This window comes from Miniopterus natalensis, chromosome 1, assembly GCF_054644295.1.
Source record: "Miniopterus natalensis isolate mMinNat1 chromosome 1, mMinNat1.hap1, whole genome shotgun sequence".
Taxonomy (NCBI): domain Eukaryota; kingdom Metazoa; phylum Chordata; class Mammalia; order Chiroptera; family Miniopteridae; genus Miniopterus; species Miniopterus natalensis.
In genome coordinates, this window is record NC_142081.1 from 162442417 (window position 1) to 162466312 (window position 23896).

Sequence of the window (23896 nt, forward strand, 5' to 3'; positions counted from 1 at the left end):
TGGAGCTGGTGACCTCCTGGTACATGGGTCAATGCTCAACCACTGAGTCTTATTGGCCAGGCAATGTCCTAGTTTTTAAAACAGAAAAAGAGAGGGGTAGAGTTAGTACTAAGACTATTTCAAGCATGTTTAATAAGGTTTATTTCTAAAAATTTACTCATAGTCTACTGGTAAGAATTTGTTACTTAAAAAATAAGGAAGAACCCTAAGAAATAAAGTCTATTTTCAAATATGAAGGCTTGGTTCATTCCTTAAAAGCTAGTACAAATACCTCAAATAACAACTTTATATAGTATTTTGGGAAAAAAAGGTATTGTTCTCTGGAATGGAAATGAAAAGACCTCAGTTCAGAATTGACCTTGCCACCTGTGAATAGCATGGCCTTGGGGGACATTTCATTACCCTCTCAGGGCTTCATTTTCTTCCTTTGTGAAATGGAAAGTTAAATGGAAAAGCTCCCTTTTGTTCCCATTAGAGGCAGATGTAGGTTTGGGGTGCCTAAAGCTTATATAAGTTTGGGAGTTGACTATAAGACAAAGAATACAAATTAGAACGACCGACTATCTGCAGTATCGATTGATGGCAGCAACAGAGAAGGGAAGAAGGGGGTGGCTAAGTGTCACAGGCCTCACTGAAGAGGGAAGCGTTTTTTAGAAGATCGGGAGAGTGATGGTCACTCTGCTACTTGACCTTTTCGCAGTAACATCAACAACAATGTGAGTGACTAACAGAAGCAAACATTTATTTCTCTCCTATCATGTGTTGGCAGCCAGGGGCAGTCTGTTTCTGCAGTTTTTGCAGTTTGTTGTGTGTGTTTCTCATTCCAGGCCCTGGCTGAAGAAACAGGCTCTCTGGGACCTGCAGCTCTTGTAGTACTGAGGGCAGGAGTGACGGGGTTCCCGCCTGGAGTTGCCTATGGTGACTTCAGCTCACATTTGAAGGCCAAAGCAAGTCAGGCTGCCACACTGTCAACAAGACAGGGCGGGATAATCTAGAGAGGGTGGGATGCCCTGCAGGCTATGGCAACAAGTGAAAACCTAAAATCCTCTTTTTATAGGGGCCATAGAGGTGAACGAATGGGAGCATGAGCACCATCTACCACAGGTGGGAAGCGGCAGCCAAGAGGGTGACAAATCCGCCTCATTCTCTGAAAGTGCTGAGAAAGAATCAACAGCTTCCACCTCAGAGGGTCCATTTATTTCTTGTAAAGAAGCGATCTTCTTCTTTGAAAGTCTAATTCCCTCTGCTTTCTCTGGGGTGCCCTTTTATTAATCAACCGCTTTTAAAAACTAAATATTCAATTCTCATTTTCAACTGAATGTGATTCCTAAGTCACGTTTCCTGAAACAAAGTCGTGCTCGGTTGCACCACCTTGCGAGCCAGCAGCCTGTCTGGTTTGGTCTCTGGCCTAGACCCCTTCTGTTGCTCTCTCACTTTCCACCCTTAGCTTTTTATAATGTGGACAATTATTGAGCTGCTTGTTTCAGAACATTGTGTCATTCATGTGCTGCTTGTTTTTCTTATTTTCTTCTTTTCTCTCTTTTTAAAAGTGTTGAAACATTTTAAAATCTTTTTCTATTCTTGAATTTTGGGGAAAGTTTCTTGGCTCTCTCACCTCTGCTTGTTCCTTTTCTACCTGCTTTTCTGTCTTTTCTTTCTTCTGGCCTAAGAATGGGCACAGCTCTGTTCGGGGGACCTTGGGGGCTGGATTGAGAAAAAGATAAAAGAGGGAACTCACAGCGCTGGACAGCAGAGAGGTGGCTGCAGGGGGAAGGGGGAGGGTGGGGGTGGAAGGGAGCCCAGAGCCAGTGGGGATGGAAGAAAGGAGAGGGTTCCCCTCATGACCCCACCTTTCTCACTCTCCTCCCCCTGCGCCTCCCTCCAGTTCTGCTCCGAGCCCCAGTTCTCTCCCCGCTTTCCCCCTTTTCTCTCTTCACTCTACACAGTAAACATACAGGAGAACTTGTGTTTCTAGGAGAAATGTGCTCCTGACGGCACCTAATGATAAAGACCATGTGAATTCCATTAACGTGCAGTTCGTGGTGTCCTAGCTGAGCCAAAGCTTTCCCTAGGACACTCCGGGGCAAGCAGAACACAGGCTGACGGGGCCAGCACAATTCCCAGTTTGTCCTTAGAGGCTAGATGTCCTAGGCACTTTTGGAGGGAAAAGTCAGCGAGTAAGTAGCATGGGCTACACCAGCCAGGCTAAATGCCTGCTCTTCCTTTATCTCCTTGGGTAGCTGATTAACCTCACGGGCCTCAGGTTTCCTGTGATCTCGAGAGTGTGAATAATGATGGGAATTACCTTACAGGGGATGGTGAGTGCTGAATAGTTATATGTGAAGCTCTTAGAACAGAGTTTGGCACATGTAAGAAATCAAATGTTTTTATTATTTTGAAGGTATAGTTTCTATAATAACCTCGTGTGGTAAGACCTTTATTGATTTTCCCTTCCTATAGAAGTGATCCAAACTCTTAATCCTGGTCCTTGTTAATATGATTCGAACCTCCTGTTCTCATATCCAGTTTTCTAGGTATGTCTGATATTCATGGACAACTTCTGTTTCATGGGATTAAGAGCAACTTGAAAGTGAGGTGTGTAGTTTATGCACTTTATATTCCCAGAATTGCAGTCCTGGCTTGTTGTGTACTCTTCATGCAACATAGGGGGTGTGGGTATGAGTGCCAAGTGCTCTCCTCGCTCCGTGCATTTGCTGTGCTTTTATCTGGCAGTGGGCCTCCTACCAATTTGCTGCCTGTTGACATCACTCCCTTCTTTGTTTTTTTATCTCCTCTTTGAAGTTGCATAGTGAAAGTCACATACTGGGGATCATTTTTTTATGGCCCTCATCATGGTTATGTGCATCCTTGACCTTTAATTCTTATTTTTTCTGGACTAGGTTGTGTCTCTTTAGGTAGTGAGTTCACTGTCAACCCACCTGCACCAAGATGTGATGATCTCTGTCTCCTACACTAGTTTATCCCTTACAGTTTTCTGTGTTTGCTCCCCCTAAAGTGGAATAAATATCTTTCTCCCTTGTTTGCTTATTATTGTTTGTGCCTTGCATGTGATATTTACTACGTGTTCCTTAGTTGTTTAGTTAATTGTCTTGTTTTTATCTTTGCTACTTGAATCTTTGAGGAATAGCATTTGAGTTTCTTATATTTGTATTGTTCTGTTCCCTGTTCTAGATCTAGGTAATTTTTTTTTCTGAATCACTTGGATGAATTTATCAACTAGAAATTGATCTAATATATATTTGGATACAGTGATTCATGAAAATGGTACAAACTTTCAGTGGAATAATTTCTAGAGAATGTACTTCTTCATTTAAAAGCATAGCGTTTGAGGTTCAGGAAGTAAATATATGTAGATGTGTAGAAACTAAACTTTTTAATTCTTTCTATGTTTTTTGAAAATGTGTCCTACTTGACTATGATCTCTTTGAAGATAGGAGTGTATTGGTACCTCTTCTTTGTAACTTTTATCATGTTGGCAATTTTATTTATACATATCTGTATATATAGATTTACACTTTATAAAAATCATATATATGTAATTATTTGGTTATGACTAAATGTACTTTATATTAAAACAAAAAATTCATTTCCAATATTTGTAATATTTTAATATCATGTTATATGGGGTGACTTCAAACAATTTTGGTGTTTTTGCTTTGGAAGCACTTACTTCCCCCCCCAAGTACTTTGTGTGTTACAGAGTCATCTGAAAGAGTAAAGGTGCTGGTAATATTGCCATCAGTCTACAGAGAAATCAAGAGACCAGTATACATGTGATCAAATGCATAAATTATCTTTTAAATTCTTTACAGTATAGCAAAGCTAAAGAAGAATCAGCAAGAACCCGCATCCCTTTATTTTTGTATCTTTTTAAATATTTTTGTTAAAACTAAAATGCTGAGGGAAGGTGATCACAAACACATCAATATTGTTTTTCATGAACAAAACAAAACAAAACACCACAAAGCATTAATTAAGAATACATGGTCTCTTCCTTCTCAATTGTTTAAAAATGGCAAAATGCTGGGTAGGACATGAGGAGCTGGAACCTTGAAGTTAATAGATGTGAGTATGAAGACTGGCCTGTCGTTTATACTTTGTGGTCTTTTGGAATGCCAAACAAATTCTCATAACCTCAGTTTCCTCATCTTTAGAAAGGAGGCAATGATATCTGCTTTACAGGGTTGCTGTGGATATTAAGTGAGATTCAGTACAGGATGAGATTTAGCACAATATCAGCATCAGAACCTTCCTAAGGATTCCACTGTGATCTTTATATTATATATAATTAGAGTAACTGTTCTCATTTAGTCATAATTAGGAATAACTGAAAAGGTGAGAGAATATTCAGAAATAGGAACAAATATTTGATATTCTTCTGTTCAATATTCTTTCTTGAGGATCATGTGATAATCATGATGTGTGTGCTTCAGTTAGTGTTTATAGCAAGAGAGCTCCTCTATGGGTTGCGATTTAGCTTATATCTCTATTCTCAAGTCTCATTGTAACATTTGCAAAAAAATTTTCCTTTTCTGCCTTATTAGAGGTGATAAGTCCTGAAAGAGTGAGGGGAGCATTTTTCTATTTCAAATGCACACTTTCTGGGATTTAATAAACTTTTAAGTATAAACTAACTTTTATTTACTAAGACCTTAATTAAGAGTGATTATTTCAGGAAAATAAAACACATTTCAGCATTGGGAACTTAAGGTCAAAATACACACACATTTGGTGAACCTTTCAACTGTTTCTTTCTTTTGTAAGAATCTGTCAACATTGGCTTTATAGGTAGAACCTGTCCACTCAAGGAGACCAAATTTAGTTCTTGAAATAAAAGAGAAGTGAGGGCTTATCATTCCTTTGGCAGAGTTAGAAACTATTAGCTTATCTTTCTCTTTGGTGAGGCAAAAAACCACCACCTGGCCTTGCAGTGCTTAGACACTTCTCCTAGTCACTCACTCAGTCAGAAAGTATTTTGGAAAATATTGTTTACCTTGCTTTGCCTTTGTCCCTTGTGGCTGGGACACGTGCAGCCACAGAGCCGTGGGTTTACTGCAGCGCTGGCTGCGGTCAGCAGCAGTCGGTGCCCCCGGGGCGGTGCCGGGCGCGCAGGCTGGGGGTGCGGGGGCCGGGGTGCTGGGAATGACCGCTGGAGAAGCACTGCAGGCGGCTGGGGTGCCCAGAGCTGAGGGCTACAGCAGCGAGCGGGGCCGGCGGCTGTCAGGCCCCTGTGGGATTCGGGACAGCCACGGTGACCGGCTGGAGTCCCAGGAGATGGTCCAATTTTTTCAAAGTAGCTTCGTAATTTCTTAGAAAGTTTTTCTTTAAATAAATTAAAATGCTCTTTGAAACTTTCACTAAGCTTAAGAGAGACAAAATAAAACAATTGTTTGTATACAGATGAGAGGCATAAACTAGCCTGCAGTCAGTCTTTAAATATATGTCTATATTATCACTTAAATTTGTGCAAATATTCCAACTTCATCCGTAAGTAATTTAAAGGCTGTACCCACCAAGTAGAGGGCTTTGAATTATGACATTTAGGGAAATATGAAGTAAGCTTTATCTCTGCTATTCTCAAAGCCTAATTATTTTATTATAGATTTTCCCAAAATGTGTTCTATAAATACATGCACAATATTGAAAAAAAATTTGGTACTCAAACAACTATGGAAAATATTTGGATAAAATAAACATTTTTTTTACTCCAGCACTTACTAGAGTTGTTAATATGCCAGTGAATATTTTAGCATATCCAAAGGATATGTAATATTTCCCAAACTTCACCAAGGAAATGTGTGTGTGTGTGAGTGTGTGCATGCGTGTGTGTTTGTGTAGCATTTCTTCATACTAGTGTTTCACTGTATCACGAAGAACTTTTTGGGACATACTGTCCTAATTTCCATCCTGGAAAAGAGCATAATGCACTTTACTTCTCTCAATAAAGAGAGTTAAAGGAGAGTATAGAAGTTTTGCATTGCTCTCTTTCATAGACCCCTAAATATGAGATTGGCAGCGCATTCCATAAATCCACGTGGCACCCTGTATCAGTCATTGCATATCTGCCCCTTGAAAGACATTTCAGCAACGCCACGGGCAACTTTAATTTGCTTTAGTTACTTAGATTTTCAACATGACATCCCATTAGAATTTCCATTTGGGCCCTGACCTCTCATTTTATCTTTCCTGGCAGAAGTTAATCCTGGGATTTTAAATAGGATACTCTTCCCGCCTTTTTATGAAACATTAGTTCTCAAAGTGAAAAAGTCTAGAAACAGTCAGATACCTGACTTTAAAATGAAGCAGAAATAAGTTGCTGAAATTTTCATAAACTTTCAAGGTACGTTTGGAATTATTTTTTTTCCCCCTAAATATCAGCACAATTTGGGTCACTACACCTACACAATGTCTATTCCCCTGTATTAGAAGCAGGATAATGGTAGAACAACAACAACAAGAAGCAGGGTACGTTTTTTTGTTTTGTTCTTCAGGATTCATTTTTAGTACGTGGATGGGGAAAAGAGAGAGCAGGGGATGTAACAGGATGGTACGCAAGCATTTCAGGCAGCACCTCCTACTGTGCGCCCCGCCTCCACTGTGACATGGCGATTGGAAATGGCAGAGTGGAAATAGAGATTTGTAATTTTGAAAAGTCCAGATGATTCTGAAATTTTCCTTTTCTATTAAAAGGCATTCATTTTGAGAAAAGAAACTAATTTTTACATCTTGTGAGACCATAGGAAACAATCCTTATTAAAAAGCCATTAACATTTATAAAACAAAAGACATTTACATTGAACAAATGTAGATAGTTTTGAAGACTGGGCAAACTTTGCTTTTCATGTGCTAAGCTCTCCTATTCCCATTGTGGATTAATACATATCTAAGAGGCAGGCAACGGAAGGCAAGGTTTTGGTGCTAACAGAGCTATTCCCATTGGGTGACCCTGGCTCCCTCAACATTTTCTTAGGTTGGGAATAAAAACAAATAAAATACAGATATTGTACCTTATCAACTCTTCAGAAATAAATAACTTTTGATTATGAATGAAAATGTAAAAAGATCACCAGAAATATAGATAAAACTTACTTCTCCGAGGAATTTTCTCTTACATGGAACAGCTGACTAAAATGAGATGAAGAATACATATATGTTAAAAAATTAGACTCAGAGCATATTTGGCATTTTAAGGACACTGTTTATAAATTACTTATGAGAATAAAATGTGGTTGGGTTGGGATGAGTGAAATTGAACACAGTTTTAGAATTGTGAGTGTCACCATTAAATGGGAGTGAACTTCTGTCAGTTTACAGTGTACATAGTGCAAGGGGTGATGGTGATCAGTTTTTACTGGAGATCTTTCAGCAGAAGGGTTTCTCTCCCTCACCCTCATGGGTATGCTGAGCTAGTCTCCAGTTTCCAGGTAGTGCTAGATTTGGCTTCTTGTATCATAATAACTACTGTTCCCTCAGGTGCCAAGCCTGGAGACCACTTGGAACCAACATCTTTATAAATTGGTGTAAGGAGAAACCAGACTGCCTTTTGTGGGAGAGAAAAATCGGCGATCCAAAGAGCTCTAGAACAGGGATTTTCAATGGATAAAAACCCTCCTTGCTATATTTTAGCATGGGAGAACAGGGGAAGAGGCAATTTCCATAGTTAGCAGAGCCTGTAAGACATTGCCAGTTCACAAAATGATACCGGATTATGTTTGTAGCAATAAACCTTAGTCAACGTAATTTACCCCTTAGATAATGTAATTTAGGTGCAAGTGTTAGGTAAACAAGTAAAAAAATGTTAGAGGATGCCAAGCACGTGCTCTTGACTGGAAGTTATAGATCAGATTCATAATTTCTTAATTAATTTTATCTATGTTAAATCCTTTATATGGTTTCAAGTGTATTTTATAGTGTTCCTTATAATCTATTTTCTTCACATATCTTTCTTTAGGGAGAGCCTAATAAAGACTAAATACTAAACAGAAATACTACTGCACAGATAGAATCAGAACATACAATTTAAAATCATGACATTACAGTGTCCCATTTACAAATGTTGCGAATTCTAGAGACTTTCAATATGTGGGGGGAAAATTATTGCTTGAATCCCAAGGTCAAAACAAGATCTCGGAGAAAGTTAAATTAAGGTCTTTGGCAAAAATCAAATTAAAATAACATGTGTGCAGTATAAACCTTTGTTTACATAAAACAATGAAATAGTTGTACATTTTATGATTAAGAACTAAATGCGAAAATAAATATTTGTAAGATATATGATATTTACCAAGAAGCAGGTAGTGAAAGTCAAAATGATCGCAAGTACAATCAGAGCCTTCATCTTGTCTTAGGGTCTTACCTTAGAAGTAGGCAACAGGAGGTGCTTCACTAGTGTGGGAAAATAAAAGAAATACCATTTTGTATTTGCTGAATTTTAACCAAAGGAAAAACATTTAAAATGAAAAATGTGGATACTGATAATTTGAAAAATGCTTGTGTTATAATAAGAAAGTTTAATACCACACTGTATCTAAATGACCCAAATAGATAAGAACAGAAAAACATAAGCAAAGGTTAAAATGTGTGGTACGATGTTTTAATTTACGTGTGGATTTTCTGTTACTAAAATTTCTGTGGCTTTTCCTGTGGGAACCACCGGGCTGAGAGGAGCGTGCCTTTCTCTCCAAGCCGTGGCTGCGCTCATCCACTGACATAGTGTACTCCAGAAGGGGGATCACCTGGCAAAAATGTCACTTTGTCTGCTGTGTTCAAGGCTCCCATGTGAGCAGACACTGTGAACTTTGTTCACACCAACGTGCTCAAAAACAGTAAATAATCCTACCCTGTCAATGAACCGGCAGGTCATCCAACCAGCGCTGGGTCTTGCAGAGCTGCGGCCCGACGGCCAGAGTCTGAGGCCGTGGGGCTCACGGTTCCGGCCCAGGCGCCTTTGGGAACATGCTGTGGGGCCGCGTGTTCGCACCAGCCGAAACCTGGTCCCATGGGCGCCGCAGACTGAGCATAACACAGAGGTGACGCGCCATGGGCGCTGCCCTGGCTGTCTCGCCTTACGGCACGGTCACGTCTAAGGTCATCGTGCTGAGGAAGTCCCTGAGCTCCCCTTAGAGGCTGAAGCTAAAGCTGAAGGGTATGAGAAAGCCAAGGAGGCTCTTCTGCTCCTCAAGAAACGTGAGGCCTGGAATGGCCTCGGTATGGTCATGCCTCTCAGTGGATGAGAGCTGGCAGGGGCAAAATGAGAGACCGTCCTGTATCCAGCGCAGGGACCTGGCATCACTACAATGAGGACACTGGTATCATCAAAGCCTTCGAGACATCCCCGGAGTTGCTCTGCTTAATGCGAGCAAACTGGACGTTTCGGAGCTAGCTCCCGGTGGGCACGGGGGCCGCGCCGCATTTGGACTGAAGGTTTTCTGCAAGTTGGAGGAGCTGTGTGGCACTTGGCCTGAAGCTGCCTCCCTCAAGAGTAACCACAACCTCCCCATGCACAAGATGCTCAGTACAGACCTTCGCAGAATCTTGAAAGGCCCAGAGATCCAGAGACTTCCAAGCACCACACGAGACAGTTCATCGCAGAGTCCTGAAGAAGGGTCCACTGGAGAACCTGAGAACCGTGGTGAAGCTAAACCGGAGGCCGAGACCAAGAACTGGAGCGCCGTTCCCAGCCGAGGGCCACCGGCTCGGGGCTGAAGCAGCAGCGGGCCAGAGGCCACAGCAGATGGGGGGGGCTCGGGGCTGAAGCAGCAGCGGGCCAGAGGCCACAGCAGATGGGGGGGGCTCGGGGCTGAAGCAGCAGCGGGCCAGAGGCCACAGCAGATGGGGGGGGCTCGGGGCTGAAGCAGCAGCGGGCCAGAGGCCACAGCAGATGGGGGGGGGCTCGGGGCTGAAGCAGCAGCGGGCCAGAGGCCACATCAGATGGAGGGGGCTCGGGGCTGAAGCAGCAGCGGGCCAGAGGCCACAGCAGATGGGGGGGGCTCGGGGCTGAAGCAGCAGCGGGCCAGAGGCCACAGCAGATGGGGGGGGCTCGGGGCTGAAGCAGCAGCGGGCCAGAGGCCACAGCAGATGGTGGGGGCTCGGGGCTGAAGCAGCAGCGGGCCAGAGGCCACAGCAGATGGGGGGGGGCTCCGGGCTGAAGCAGCAGCGGGCCAGAGGCCACATCAGATGAGGGGGGCTCCGGGCTGAAGCAGCAGCGGGCCAGAGGCCACAGCAGATGGGGGGGGCTCGGGGCTGAAGCAGCAGCGGGCCAGAGGCCACAGCAGATGGGGGGGGCTCGGGGCTGAAGCAGCAGCGGGCCAGAGGCCACATCAGATGGGGGGGCTCCGGGCCGGGAGCCCGGGGCAGGGAAAGAGGCGCTGCTTTGTGAGGCAGGCGCCCCTGGGGGACAAAGGGCTGCAGCTGCCAGGAAGCCGGCAGCTGAGGAGCCCGAGGAAAAGAAGCCACAGAGGAAAAGAAGCCTGTGGCATGAACTTAAATTCGTTTATTCGTAAGGGCCAAATCACTTTGGATTTTAATTTTGAATAAAAACCTGATCAAAGGCAGTGAGAAACATGAAAAAAAGCATACCTTTTAATGATGTTTTGTTGATTTTATAATTTCAACACATAAAGGAAATACGCTAGACAGGAAATTTAAATATTAACATAACTTAAAATGAGTATAGTTAGACGAAATATTTTATTAATCTTGTCATCAGTATTATTTTTATTATTTATGAGTAACTTTTAGAAATTTGAAATTTCTGCTAAACATTTTTGATATGATCATTATTGCTGAATTCTCTTACCCAAAGGAAATGAGAAAAAACCCAACCAAACCAAACCTAAATCTCTTCAATTGCAGTTATTATACAATTATTTTTTATTCATAATTTTGCATTTATATATCACACTTCAGTAATGAATCCATATTTTTGGCCACTATTCACTCAACTAATTTCTCTCTCTAACAAGAAAACTAGCTAAGTAGAGGAATTAATAGCTAGTTATTTATACTTATAAAATATCAACTTCAAATGTGTCCGCTTTTCCAATCGTTGTGTTACAATATTAAAAACGTGATAACCACATCATAATTGATGGGGAATTACTATGTTTTAACAATTCCTTTATTGAATAGGACACCTTTTGATTTTAAGAGAAAAAAAGACTGTATCAATAGTCATAAAGTTGACCCTCATTCAGTTGTCAAACTCTGATCACATTACTTAACCTATCTGAGGTCCATTTTTCTAATTTTAAAATTAAGTGATTAATTTATTTGATGAAATTGTCACACCCCAATGCTTGAAGAATATTTCTTTCATCATGTGAAACAGTCATAATCTCAAGCAAAATATAAGACACAGTTATATATTTATATGCCTTTCCCTTTGTAATAAAAGAGATACATTAAATGGAAACATTGATTAATTAAAATATTAGGCCCTATTTCTTGTATAATTTAGTACAATAGATGTTTCTACTGCTGAAAAATTTTCATTTTTATAATCACAAAACTAAAATACTGATTTATATTTAAAAGGTTCACTTTAAAGCTATTTGGTATTCCAGAGTACAAGCTATTTTTATTATTATTATGATTACTGAAATTATTAACATTTTACTAACAAAAGTGGATAAAGCTCAAAGACTGATGACTTTGTTAAAGCATTTCCATTTTTTTAAGTGTATATTTCCTTTCAAATGCATTGTCTGAGAACTCTGTGGAAAACAGAGATTGAGATGTCATAGTAATTACACTGATTAGAAACTGGATTTAATCAAAGTCTAAAGAAAATTGGTTTAAGTCTTTGAAATTTAAAAAATGATACCATAACTGGGATCCTCTCTCTGCTTGTCCAGGAATGTCTGCTTTGCCTCAGCTTCTGAAACCTGGACGAGTACAGGTGATTCACGCCTTATAAAAGGATTTCCCCCCTCTCCTTTATCCTAGGTTGTTCCTGTTGTTAAACAAAATATTATTATTATTTTAGCATTTGAGTCTGAGCTAATTCATCTCTTTCCTGAAACAAACAAGGTGTGGTATAATCTTCAAGAATTGACATTTGTTCATTCATTTTTCTCAGAAACATCAAGGCTAATTATCTGTGCATCAGAAAAAGAGAAGGCTTATTACTTAACATTTGGCTAACTTGACATTTTACTAACAAAGTAATAATTAGTGAAACTTGACTACAAACTCTAGGTCTATTGAACATTTTCATAATTAAGACTGCTGTTTATATTTGCCTTGCTGGTATGTATGAACGTTGTAGACTATGCTGGCAGAAACTATTTGAAGATGGTAGCTTCTTTTGTGTTCACTTTTAGCTTTTTAAGGTGAAGTACTTTACTTCATTCCTGAATATTAGATTTTAGAGATTATAAAATCAGCTCAACTTAAACATTAGTAGTTGGAAGGCAGCTGCAAAAGTTGCATTCTTTCTTGACTTTTCGAGACAAAAATGGGAAAAAGATGACTAATGAACCATTTTGACCCCTTTCATATGCTTGTTACCATTAGACCAATAATAACTCTTTAAATTGTAAGAGAAGGTATGTTATGCACCACAGTAATTACCTTGCTCAGGAGAAGTGTGTTAGTTATTGAACAATACAAAATGTGAGCATTGTAGTAGTTTGACACTTACTTTGATGTTAATTAAGTTTTACTTTTCATGAAAATGTTATCACCAGCAAGATGGGAAAGCATTGTGTATTTACATATGGAAGGTCTACAGGTGGGTAATCGGGATTTGTGATGCTTTTCTTTCAGTTAGCTGTTAACTGTGATGTATGTTGGCATTAATTTACTTGGTGATGAATTGAAGATCAGATGAGGATCTCTAGATTTTTTATCCTGAAGGTGAATTTGAGGGCACTGGACACAGTGTCTCCTTGGTTATTGTTTTTCAGTTTGTTCATATTCTTTTTAAAACATTTTTTAAGAAAACAACCTAAAATCTAGATTAAGTTGCAGACCTAGATCTGTGTGCTTTCACATACAAAGAAATTTTGTACATGAAGAGAATGAGACTTGAGAAAATAAGTAATTAGCTCACAGTTTCAAGAGCCAGCATTTTAACCAAAATTTATCTCCAGTTTTTCCTTTCCATTGGATCAAGATATTTTAAAGGATGTTTAACTTATGTTAAGAGAATTTTTTATTATTATAGTGAAGAAGACAGACTCTGTCTTAGGTAGTTTTGTGTCCCTATCAACTAGATTTCCTGGCATAAATTTAGGCGAAAAATAATGCTTTTGACCAAGTGAATATATATGAGCTTCCTTTCCTTTTCGGACTTTGTTGTAAATTAAATCTAATCCAAAATTCTATAGAATGAGAGAAAATGTGAGAATTCCTAATCACAAGATGCTCCCTCTCATTAAAGAAAGGCAGCCAACTTGGCTAGGAACAATGACGAATTGGGTTGATATGTGAACTTTCAAATTTCTACATAAATTTTCCTGTTAAGGAGGCTATGTAGCTGAGCTTGTGCCTATTTTATTTTCATTCTAGTTAATAGTATAAATATAATACACTGATAAGTATTGGAATCTATTGATAATTATTCTTATTGGTTCCTACTAGTTTCTTGTTTCTCTGCCCCTTACTTTCTCTACCTTCCCAATTCAACTTTTACTTTTTTTAATCAAAATAATCTTTCTAAGCCACAATTAATATATTTACCCCTTGCCTAAAACTTTTGTTACCCAGAGCATTAGTACCTAGAGTTCCCGGAACTCCATGAACACTTTATATGTATATTGTCATTCGAAGATTCCAGAAAATTTATCCCAACATTTTATCAAAGCATTTTTCCCTCACATTCTTTTTAGTTTCTTCAAACAACTACAACAACAAATAACAACAAACCAACCAAACAAACAAAAAAGTGTGAAACTAGGCGAGGAAATATGAGCTGTTAGGCAAAATTTTAACCCAAATTACTACACATGGATGATGGCTAATTTTTTGCGTTAACTTGGCCAGGTTATGGTACCTAGCTGTTTGGTCAGACACTAGTTTAGATATTGCTGTAGATGTGATTAACATTATTTTTATTTTTTTTAAAAAAAGGTTTTTATAGATTTTTATTGAGAGGAAGGGAGAGGGACAGAGAAACATTGATGTCACATCAATGGGCTGCCTCCTGCACACCCCCGACTGGGGATTGCGCCTGCAGCCTGGGCATGTGCCCTCAGGGAATCGAACCAGTGACTCTTGGTGCATGGGATGATGCTCAGTCCACTGAGCCATACCATCCGGGCAAAGGAATAACTATTTTTGTTTTGTTTTTGTTTTTAATTTATCTTTATTGTTGAAAGCACTACAGGTGTCCTATTCCCCCCCCCCTCAAGTTGACCCCCTCCACTTTGCTCCCACCCCTTCCCCAGACTTTCACCCCATCATTGTCCATGTCCATGGGTTATGCACATATGCATATAACTTCTTTGGTCAATCTCCTCCCACCCTCTACCCCCTTCTCTCTTCCTTCTGAAATATGACCATCTGGACCAGCTGGGCGTGGCTCAACGGTTGAGCATCAACCTAGGATCCAGGCGATTGGGGTTCGATTCCCAGTCAGGGCACATGCCTGGGTTGTGGGCTCAATCAATGACTCTCTCATCATTGATGTTTCTATCTCTCTCTCTCCCTCTCCTTTCCTCTCTCTGAAATCAATAAAGATATATTAAAAAAAAAAAAAATGACCGTCTGTTGCATGCATCAATGTCTCTGGATCCACTTAGTTTGTCAGATTCTTTTGTTCATTAGCTTCTTCTTAAAGAAGACCCTTCAACATTTCACATAGTACTGGTCTGATGGTGATGAGCCCCTTTAGCTTTTCCTTGTCTGAGAAGCTCTTTATTTGACCTTCAGTTCTAAATGATAGCTTTGCGGGGTAGAGTAATCTTGGTTGTACGTTCTTGTTTTTCATCACTTTGAATATTCCTTGCCACTCCCTTCTGGTCTGCAAAGTTTCTGTTGAGAAATCAGCTGACAGTCGTATGGGTGCTCCCTTGCAGGTGACTAATTACTTTTCTCTTGCTGCTTTTAAGATTCTCTCTTTGTCTTTAACCTTTGGCATTTTAATTATGATGTGTCTTGCTGTGGGCCTCTTTGGGTTCCTCTTGGTTGGGACTCTCTGTGCTTCCTGGACTTGTAAGTATATTTCTTCCCCCAGGTAGGGGAAGTTTTCTGTCATTATTTTTTCTTGCTTTCTTGCCCTTCTGGTACCCCAATAATACAAATGTTGGGCCGCTTGAGGTTGTCCCAGAGACTCCTTATACTATCTTCATATTTCTGGATTCTTTTTTTTTTATTTTGCTCTTCTGGTTGGGTGTTTTTTGTTTCCTCATGTTCAAATTGATTTGATTCTCAGCATCCTCTCCTCTACTGTTGATTCCCTGTAAATTATTCTTCATTTCAGTTCGTGTAGCCTTCGTTTCTGATAAGTATCTTATTAGGTCAGCCACGGTCTCACTTGTTTTCATAATAGTCTTATTAAGATCCTTGAGCATCCTTATAAACAAAATTCTGAACTCTGTATCAGTTAGCTTGCTTGGTTCTATTTCATTTAGTTCCTTTTCTGGAAATTTCTTCTGTTTTTTTCTTTGTGACATATTTCTTTGCCTCCACATTTTGGCTGCTTCCAGGTGTTTGTTTCTATGTATTAGGTAGAGCTGCTATGTCTCCTGGGACTGGTAGAGTGGCTTTGTGTAGTAGGTGTCCTGTAGGGCCCAGTGGCTCAGCCTCCCCAGTCACCTGAGCTGGGCCTTCCAGGTGCTCCCCTGTGTGGGCTGTGTGTTGTCCTGTTGTAGCTGAGACTTGGTTGCTGTTGACATCACTGGGAGGAATTGACCCCCAGGCCAATGACCTACGAGGACCAGCTGCAGCTACAGCCAGAGAGCTGCTGTGCTGGAGACACCCCGGTGGAGCAGGATTTACTTCAGTGGGGCTTTGGTGTTCACCAAGTGTGCCCCTTGAGTGTGTCACTCCTGGATGTGGCAGGGCTGTAATCCAGCGTGGTCGAGTCTGACCACCAGGTGCACTGTCTCTGGGGCCTCCCGGGAGGTGCAAAGTCACCCTGTGCCAGTGCCTTGCCCAGGGCCCCCCAGCATGAGCTACACGCAAACCGTAGTTGGCTGCTCCTTGTGCTGGGCTTGGAGGTGCCCAGGAGAGGCCCAGCTATGAGCCAATGCAGCTGCCGCTAGTGTCAGGCCTGGGGCCACTTATCAAGCCGCATGGGGCAGCTGCTGCTTGTTTGAGAGATTTTAGGAAAGTTCTAAGCTTGAGGCTCGAGAGGCCCCTTGCACAGAAAAGCCCCTGGAAATGGCCCGGATGAGCTGCAGGTGGGGAGGGGCGGGGCCTCCGGGAATCAGGGGGCGGGGCCGAAGGTGGGAGTCAGGTGCTGGCGACTCAAACATGGCGCCTGCCTGCCGGCTGTGTGCGGGGAGGACTCGCCACAGGAGCCATGGCCTCCACCAGCCCTTCTGCCTGGGAGGAAGCTGCCCCTCCGCCTCTCGCCCGGATCTCAGGCAGGTTAGTTCCCCCCCGAGTGTCCCGGGTCCTTTCAGGCTGCTGCCCGGCGCTGGGCTCAGAGGGAGCGTCCGAGTGAGTCCGTGCCGGGCCCTTTAGAGGAGCTGCTGGGGCTCCCGCGGCCTCCGCGACCCTCAGGGACAGTCCCCGCTGGTTTCACAGCCCGGAGTTGTGGGGACGTCTCTTCCCGGCCCTGGAGCCCTGGGATGGGGGCCGATGTGGGGCTGGGACCCCTCCCTCTGGGAAACCCCCACCGCCGCCGAGATTCCCTCCGGGGTTTAACCCGTGGCACTGGGTGTGGGCCCCAGGCCACATCTCCGGGATTCAGCCCTGACCTGCCCGCTTCCCACTGGTCTCGGTGCTTCCTCAGCTCCCTGGCTGTGGGGCTTCTGTGCAGCCAGATCTCAGGAGGCTCTGAGTGACGGTGGTTCTGTATTTAGTTGTGATTTTGATGTGGTTGTGGGAGGTGGTGGGTGCAGCTGCTACCTACGGCTGCCAGCTTATTCCTCCCCGTGATTACATTTACAATCAGTTGATTTTACATAAAGCAGATTACTTTTCATTATGTGGATGATGGCCAGTTGAAGGCCTTAAGAACAAAGACTGAAGTTTTCTATAAAAGAGGATAGAAACCCTGTCTAAGTTTTAAGCCTACTGATTTGCCCTGTGGATTTTGGATTTAAGGCTGCAATATTGACTCTTACCTGAATTTCTAGCCTAACCAACCTGGAATATGGATTTTGAGCTTGCCAGTCTGTCCAAGTACATGAGCCCATTTCTTAAGAAAACCTCTCTATATCTATTTCTATCTATCATCTCTCTCTCTCTCTCTCTCTCTCTCTCTCTCTCTCTCTCTCTCATCTATCTATCTATATCTATCTATCTATCTATCTATCATCTATCATCTATCTATCTATCTATCTATCTATCTATCTATCTATCTATCTATCTATCTATCTATCTATCATCTATCTATCATCTATCATCTATCTATCATCTATCTATCTATCTATCTATCTATCTATCTATCTATCTATCTATCTATCTATCATCTATCTATCTATCTATCTATCTATCATCTATCTATCATCTATCTATCTATCTATCTATCTATCTATCTATCTATCTATCTATCTATCTATCTATCATCTATCATCTATCTATCATCTATCTATCTATCATCTATCTATCTATCTATCTATCTATCTATCTATCTATCTATCATCTATCTATCTATCTATCTATCATCTATCTATCTAATCTATCTATCTATCTATCTATCTATCTATCTATCTATCTATCTATCTATCTATCTATCTATCATCTATCTATCTATCTATCATCTATCATCTATCTATCATCTATCTATCTATCTATCTATCTATCTATCTATCATCTATCTATCTATCATCTATCTATCATCTATCTATCTATCTATCTATCTATCATCTATCTATCTATCATCTATCATCTATCTATCTATCATCATCTATCATCTATCTATCATCTATCTATCATCTATCATCTATCATCTATCTATCTAATCTATATCTATATCTATATTTTTCTATCTATCATCTATCTATATAATCTATTTATGTATCATCTATCTATATCATCTATCTATCTATCTATCATCTATCTATCATCTATCTATCATCTATCTATATCTATCATCTATCTATCATCTATCTATCTATCTATCTATCTATCTATCTATCTATCTATCTATCATCTATCTATCATCTATCTATCTATCATCTATCTATCTATCATCTATCATCTATCTATCTATCTATCTATCTATCTATCTATCTATCTATCTATCATCATCTATCATCTATCATCTATCATCTATCTATCATCATCTATCTATATCTATCATCTATCTATCTATCATCTATCTATCTATATCTATATCATCTATCTATATCTATCTATCATCTATCTATCATCCATCTATCTATGTATCATCTATATCATTGACCCCCCTTTCTTCCCTCCCCCCAGAGAATCCTGACTAATACACATGGTCGGACACAATTGGGTTTTTGCTTTTGTAAGGTTATAGTGTCAGTCACAATTTGATATATCTGTTGCTACTGTCTCTCAGACCCATTGTGCTCCAACCTTATGGCAATACTGAGCACACCAAGTACTTTTATGTTCTGGGTCTTTGCCCCTTCTCTTCCCTCTGCTTGAAACCAGTTATCCCCTTCTTGTCCTGGTAAACTCATATTTATCTTTACGTATCCAGTTTATACCATCCTTCCTCTGAGAGCATTTGTAGCCTAATAAATAAAATCATTATTCAGTTTCATTTATTCATTCATTTAACATGCTTATTGAATATCTGCTATGTTCAAAGCTCTCAGGGTTGAGCAGTGGACAAGGGGAATATGATCCCTTCCCTTGGAATGAAATGATTAGCTATGTTTACTCAGGCCATCCTATTTTATTCCTGTTGTTTTAGAGTTGTTATTAATAGTGCCTCTTTTTAGTCTGAAAAGTGTTCTGGTTTTGATGATAAATTATGGGATCTTCTTAACTATCCAAACATAAAATATAGTAGGGAAGATAAGTATTCAACAGATGTTATGGGTTGAGTTATATCTTTTCCATCACCCCCAAAACATATTAGAGTCCCAACTCCCAGAACCTGTGAATGTGACCTTATTCAGATATGGGTCTTTGCCAATATACCCAAGTTAAAAAGAAATCATACTGGATTAAGAGGCCATGTACCATAACTGGTGTCCTTATAAATTGAGAGCAATTTGCACACAGAGACACACAAAGAGAACATCATGTGATGAGGGAGGCAGAGATTTTGGTGATGAGTCTATAAACCAAAGAATGTCAAGGATTGTCAGCAACCACTAGAAGGTAGAGCGAAGCCAGGAAAGACTTCTCCTCAAAACTTCAAAGAGCACAAGGCCCTACTGACACTGTAATTTCAGACTTACATCTTTCAGAACTATAAAGAGAATCAATTTATATTGTTTTAAGCCATCTAGTTTGTAGTAATTGTTAACTTAGTCCTAGGAAATTAATATGAGACAAATTAAAAAAAAATTTAATTTAATTTAATTTTTCCCATCACCTTTTATCCCCTCTATGCCCTCTACTGCCTCCACCCCCCACCCCTGCAGTCACCACACTGCTGTCCATGTATATGAGTTCACTCTCTTTTTTGCTCAATCCCTCCATACCCCCCACAACAGACAATTTTGAAAAAAAAACACCAAGATATTGTGTTCCCCGGGGCATTGTGATGGGACAGACAATACAGGGGACTACATGGTTGGAGGAAGTGACATTTAGGGGGATGACTCAGGGAGAGTATAGCACGTTTAATGATCCTGAGAGAAGACAGCTTGATACTTTAAAAACACACACACAAAGATCTATATAGTTGGGATTTAAGAGTGAAAAATGACCAGAAGCAGCATATCCTAAGACTTTATAGGTAAGCAGTGTCCCCACTGTGGAGAATCTGACAAATATGAAGATTTTGTACTTTATCCTAAAGTTGGTACAGTCACTGAGAATTTTGAGTATGGAGATGGGAGTGGCATGGTTAGTTTTTGCTATAAAATGTGACTCTTGCTTGATAAAAGTTGGGATAAAGAAGGGGCAGTGGGAATGGAGGCAAGTGGATTCCTGAGGGCCCATAGGTGAAAACTTTGTTTTCATTGGGTGTAGGGAATGAGAGAAAAGTGTAAAGGAAGAATACCAGTTTCTGCTTGAACAACTGTGCAGATGGTATCTTTTGCTAAGATGGAAAATACTAGAAAAGAAGAAAGTTTAGTGAAGGGGGTGCCAATTTCATTTAAGACTTCTGTTATCTTTGGGGTATATGTGAGAAATCCAAAAGAACATACCAGTAGTGTTGTGGAAATGGACTGCGGACTCAAATTTTAATTCATGTATCATTTATTTCAATGTGCAATAGGTAGAAGAATTAAGCAATGCCCATATACCACACACTGTCTTTGTGTTCTTGAGTCCTTTTGTCTTGAAACTTCACTCAGTCTCTCTCCTCTCTCCTCTCTCTCTCGCTCTCTTGCTCCCTTTCCCTCCCTTTCCCTCTCCCTCTCTTTCATATTGACATCAGGTATTCCTTAAGTTAGGAAGAGAGTTTTATGTGTCAACATAGGAGTAGTTGTGGGTAAGGGATACAGTGTGGGCTGAGAGCATTACACTAGGTTACATTAGGACAGAGGGGAACTTTGGACAGAGGTATCTTGTATTAGAGGGAACTATGAGTAGAGTTATCTTGTGACTCAGGAGCCATTTTTAACCTTGGGGCTTTGGATATGTTGTGTTCCCAGCTCTGCATTTTCCAATCTTGAGCTCAAATCTCACTTTCTCAGAGACAACTTCCCTGCCCTGTATAACGAAATTATTTCCCCCTAGTTATCATTTAATTTTTAATTTTATATAAATTTTCTTTTGTATAGAATTTTAACTGTGATGTCAAATCTATTAATATTTTTGGTCATTTCTTATGTGCTTAGATTTCTCAACTCCACTTGGATAAGTATACACATAGGTTTCCTTCTAACTTTTTGTATGCTTTATTTTTAAGCTTTTGATTCATATAAAATTTATTTTAGAGTATGGTTTTAAATAGCACTCTAGCTTGATGCCCCCCCTCCCTAATACTCAATTGTCAAAGCAAGATTAATTAACTACATTATCCCATGGTTCTGAAGTCCACTTTACCATATAACTAAATTTTTGTTAAAATGTTTCTGCATTGTAACATACTATTATAATTATTCTAGTTTATAGTCTTCCTAATGGTGTAAATCCTTGCCTCTCCCAACTACCCCATATGTACCATTTACTATTTACCCAGCATTTTTTATTTTGCTTTTTTAATATACAATAAAATTATGAATCTGTATAGAATAATTCTATTCTTGGTGTCCCAAGCTAGGTTATTTTTTCAACAAACAGGAGATTTTCATCTTACTTACATCCCTCCTAACTTGAGAATCCTGTATTAGAATATAAAACACACCTACACACAGTAAATCAGTTGCTGCCAAGATTTATTGAAGAATTAGCAAAGTGAAAACAGACTTTCAGAAGTCTATGTCAGAAAAGGGTGAAGATATGTGTCCTTGAATTGCTAACCAAAGCATGAGAAGAATGTGCTATCAGTGCGTAAGACCTGAAAAAAATTGACAAAATTCAGGGAAGACATTTTAAAGAAAGAAAATTAAATTGATTCCTACATTTATATACAATAGTATTTTTGACAAGTGTACGTATTTGCAAAATATCATTTTTCTGTAATTTGCATACAGCAAGACTCTAGAAACCTTCAATAGTTATGTTTCTTACACGTGGGTACAAAACAGTTACTGAAGAGCCTCAGTTCTTAGATGAGTGAGGATTTTTGTTATTATTTTTAATAAACAGCAATCATTGGTTGCATACTAATGAAAAAATCTGTTTAGAATAGGCATTTTTGATCTTTTAATACTACTCTCTTCATCTCTAAGTCACAGTAAATTATGCAATTGAGGAGTAACTAAAATGACATAAATCATTAAATGAAGCAGAAAGTGAGCTTTCTTCATTGCTCTTTCTTCATACCCCTGAAGGCCAGGATTAAAGATTTTATATTAAAATAATTAATTATTGGATAACTCAATTAAACTTTGTGATACTAGGGGAACTCTTGTACTGCCGAGTTTTGCAAGTTTCCAAAAACATATTTTGCTGCATCACCTCTATTCCTAAGCGTCTGCACTTTCTAAGTCCAATACTTGCCTTAAATGCCCACATTCTTGTTTTCATTAAGATTTTAGCTTGCTGGACAAACTTCTTAAATTTAAACTGGCTGTCTAGGCTATTGCTTTCAAATCAGGAACTCATCTGGTTCTTCTTTCAGTAGTTTAAAGACACCCATATCAGTTGTAAAAGTGTTTTCTTTTTGGCTTGGGTCATCTGGATCAGGGGTGGTTTTGGAAGATTCCTCAGTAGCCTTAGTTACAGATTCCATTCTATTATTTTCAGTCAAATCTTCTTTTGCTGTAGGAGATGAATCTTCCATGAGGTTCATAGCTACTGGTTTAGAAACAACGAAGTCATATCTGGATTCAATAGCAGTAAGCAAAACAGGAGGGTTCTCTACCTCATTGGTAAAACCTCTCTCCACCCAAATATCAACTCCACCCACAGACTCTTCATCAGTTAGCAGAATATCTTCTGGATTATCTTTGCCTCTTTTGGCAGTGGTAGTAAGTTCAAACACAGTGATGAACTTTTCCTCATCAGAGTCAGTCAGTTTAGACACAGCACTGGGGTCATTTTCTGGAAGAACTAAGTCAATTTTAGCTATTTGCTCTTCTGTAAGGGCAGTTATGTCTGGAACAGTGGTGAAGGTTTTTTCAGCAGGGGGAGAGATTTCAGTCTCAGGAATAGAGGAGTCAGTGATCTGGAAAGCCTCATCAGGACTGGTGTTGGATTTAACTGCGGAGCTATAATTGTTATCAGGTTCTTCCTTCTTATCTGGAAGGGCTGGAGTGCCAGTAACACTGGCAGTGCTTTTCTTTAGTGAGCCAGAGACATCTTTATCTCCTGGGTCGATGGTATCCAAGAGAATATCTTCTTTTGCCAAATCAGTGGAAAAATCTATTAAAGAAACAGAAGTGACTGGTGATGAGAGATTACTAATTTTCACTGGAAGGAAATCTTCAGTAATAGAGTCATAAACCATGGAGTTTGTAGCATCGGTCAGAGTGGTAATTTCTTTTTCCAGTTGGTCTGATGACTTAATAATATGGGGCTTTGTATCATCTTCTGAATTTAGTCTTTCCTTTGGAGATGGAAGGTTGTTGTCTATCGTTGAAAAATCACATTCAAGCAGATAGTCACTTACTGAAGTAATGTGGTCTCCTTCTGAAGTAATAGTTGTTTCTGATTTAGATATAGTGTTGTCAGTCCCAAAGAGAATGGTTGCTTCAGCTGTTTTACTGCTTTCTGTTGGAGGGTGAGAATAAATTTTTGGCAAACCATCTTCAGCCATGGGACAAAGTGACATGCACACTCACAGGTCTTTCTCTGGGCCCAGAGGTATCCCTAGGCAGGAGAGTGGTATTCACTATAGTGACTGAAGCATTGGTCATCACAGGGATTGTTGCATCAACCACAGGGCCAATGGCACTGGCTTCCCTTGGAGGTTGTTTTTGTGCTCTGATTGGGCACCTAGTATTGATATTAGATAAAAAGACAGAGTCCTCTCTGATTATGGAATCCTTGTTCACAGCCCAGTATTTCAATAGCAAGGAACTCACAGTTTCCCTTAGAAAGGGTGTGCCTTCCA

General features: G+C 40.1%; 1 protein-coding gene and 1 pseudogene across 1 annotated transcript; one reads left to right on the forward strand and one right to left on the reverse strand.

The window, feature by feature from the left end:
* The first annotated feature begins 5163 nt into the window (after nt 1-5163).
* LOC107532642 (large ribosomal subunit protein uL4 pseudogene) lies at nt 5164-9775 on the forward strand (annotated as a pseudogene).
* Nucleotides 9776-22429: 12654 nt separating this feature from the next.
* CABS1 (calcium binding protein, spermatid associated 1) lies at nt 22430-23602 on the reverse strand. Its single transcript, XM_016207087.2, has one exon. It carries the CDS (start codon nt 23597-23599, stop codon nt 22430-22432), a length of 1170 nt encoding a protein of 389 aa, XP_016062573.1. The 5' UTR covers nt 23600-23602.
* Nucleotides 23603-23896: the final 294 nt, after the last annotated feature.

What these genes read in the sequence shown, in the direction of transcription:
- CABS1 (XM_016207087.2), bottom strand. Translation starts at nt 23,599, where the DNA reads ATGGCTGAAGATGGTTTGCCAAAAATTTATTCTCACCCTCCAACAGAA.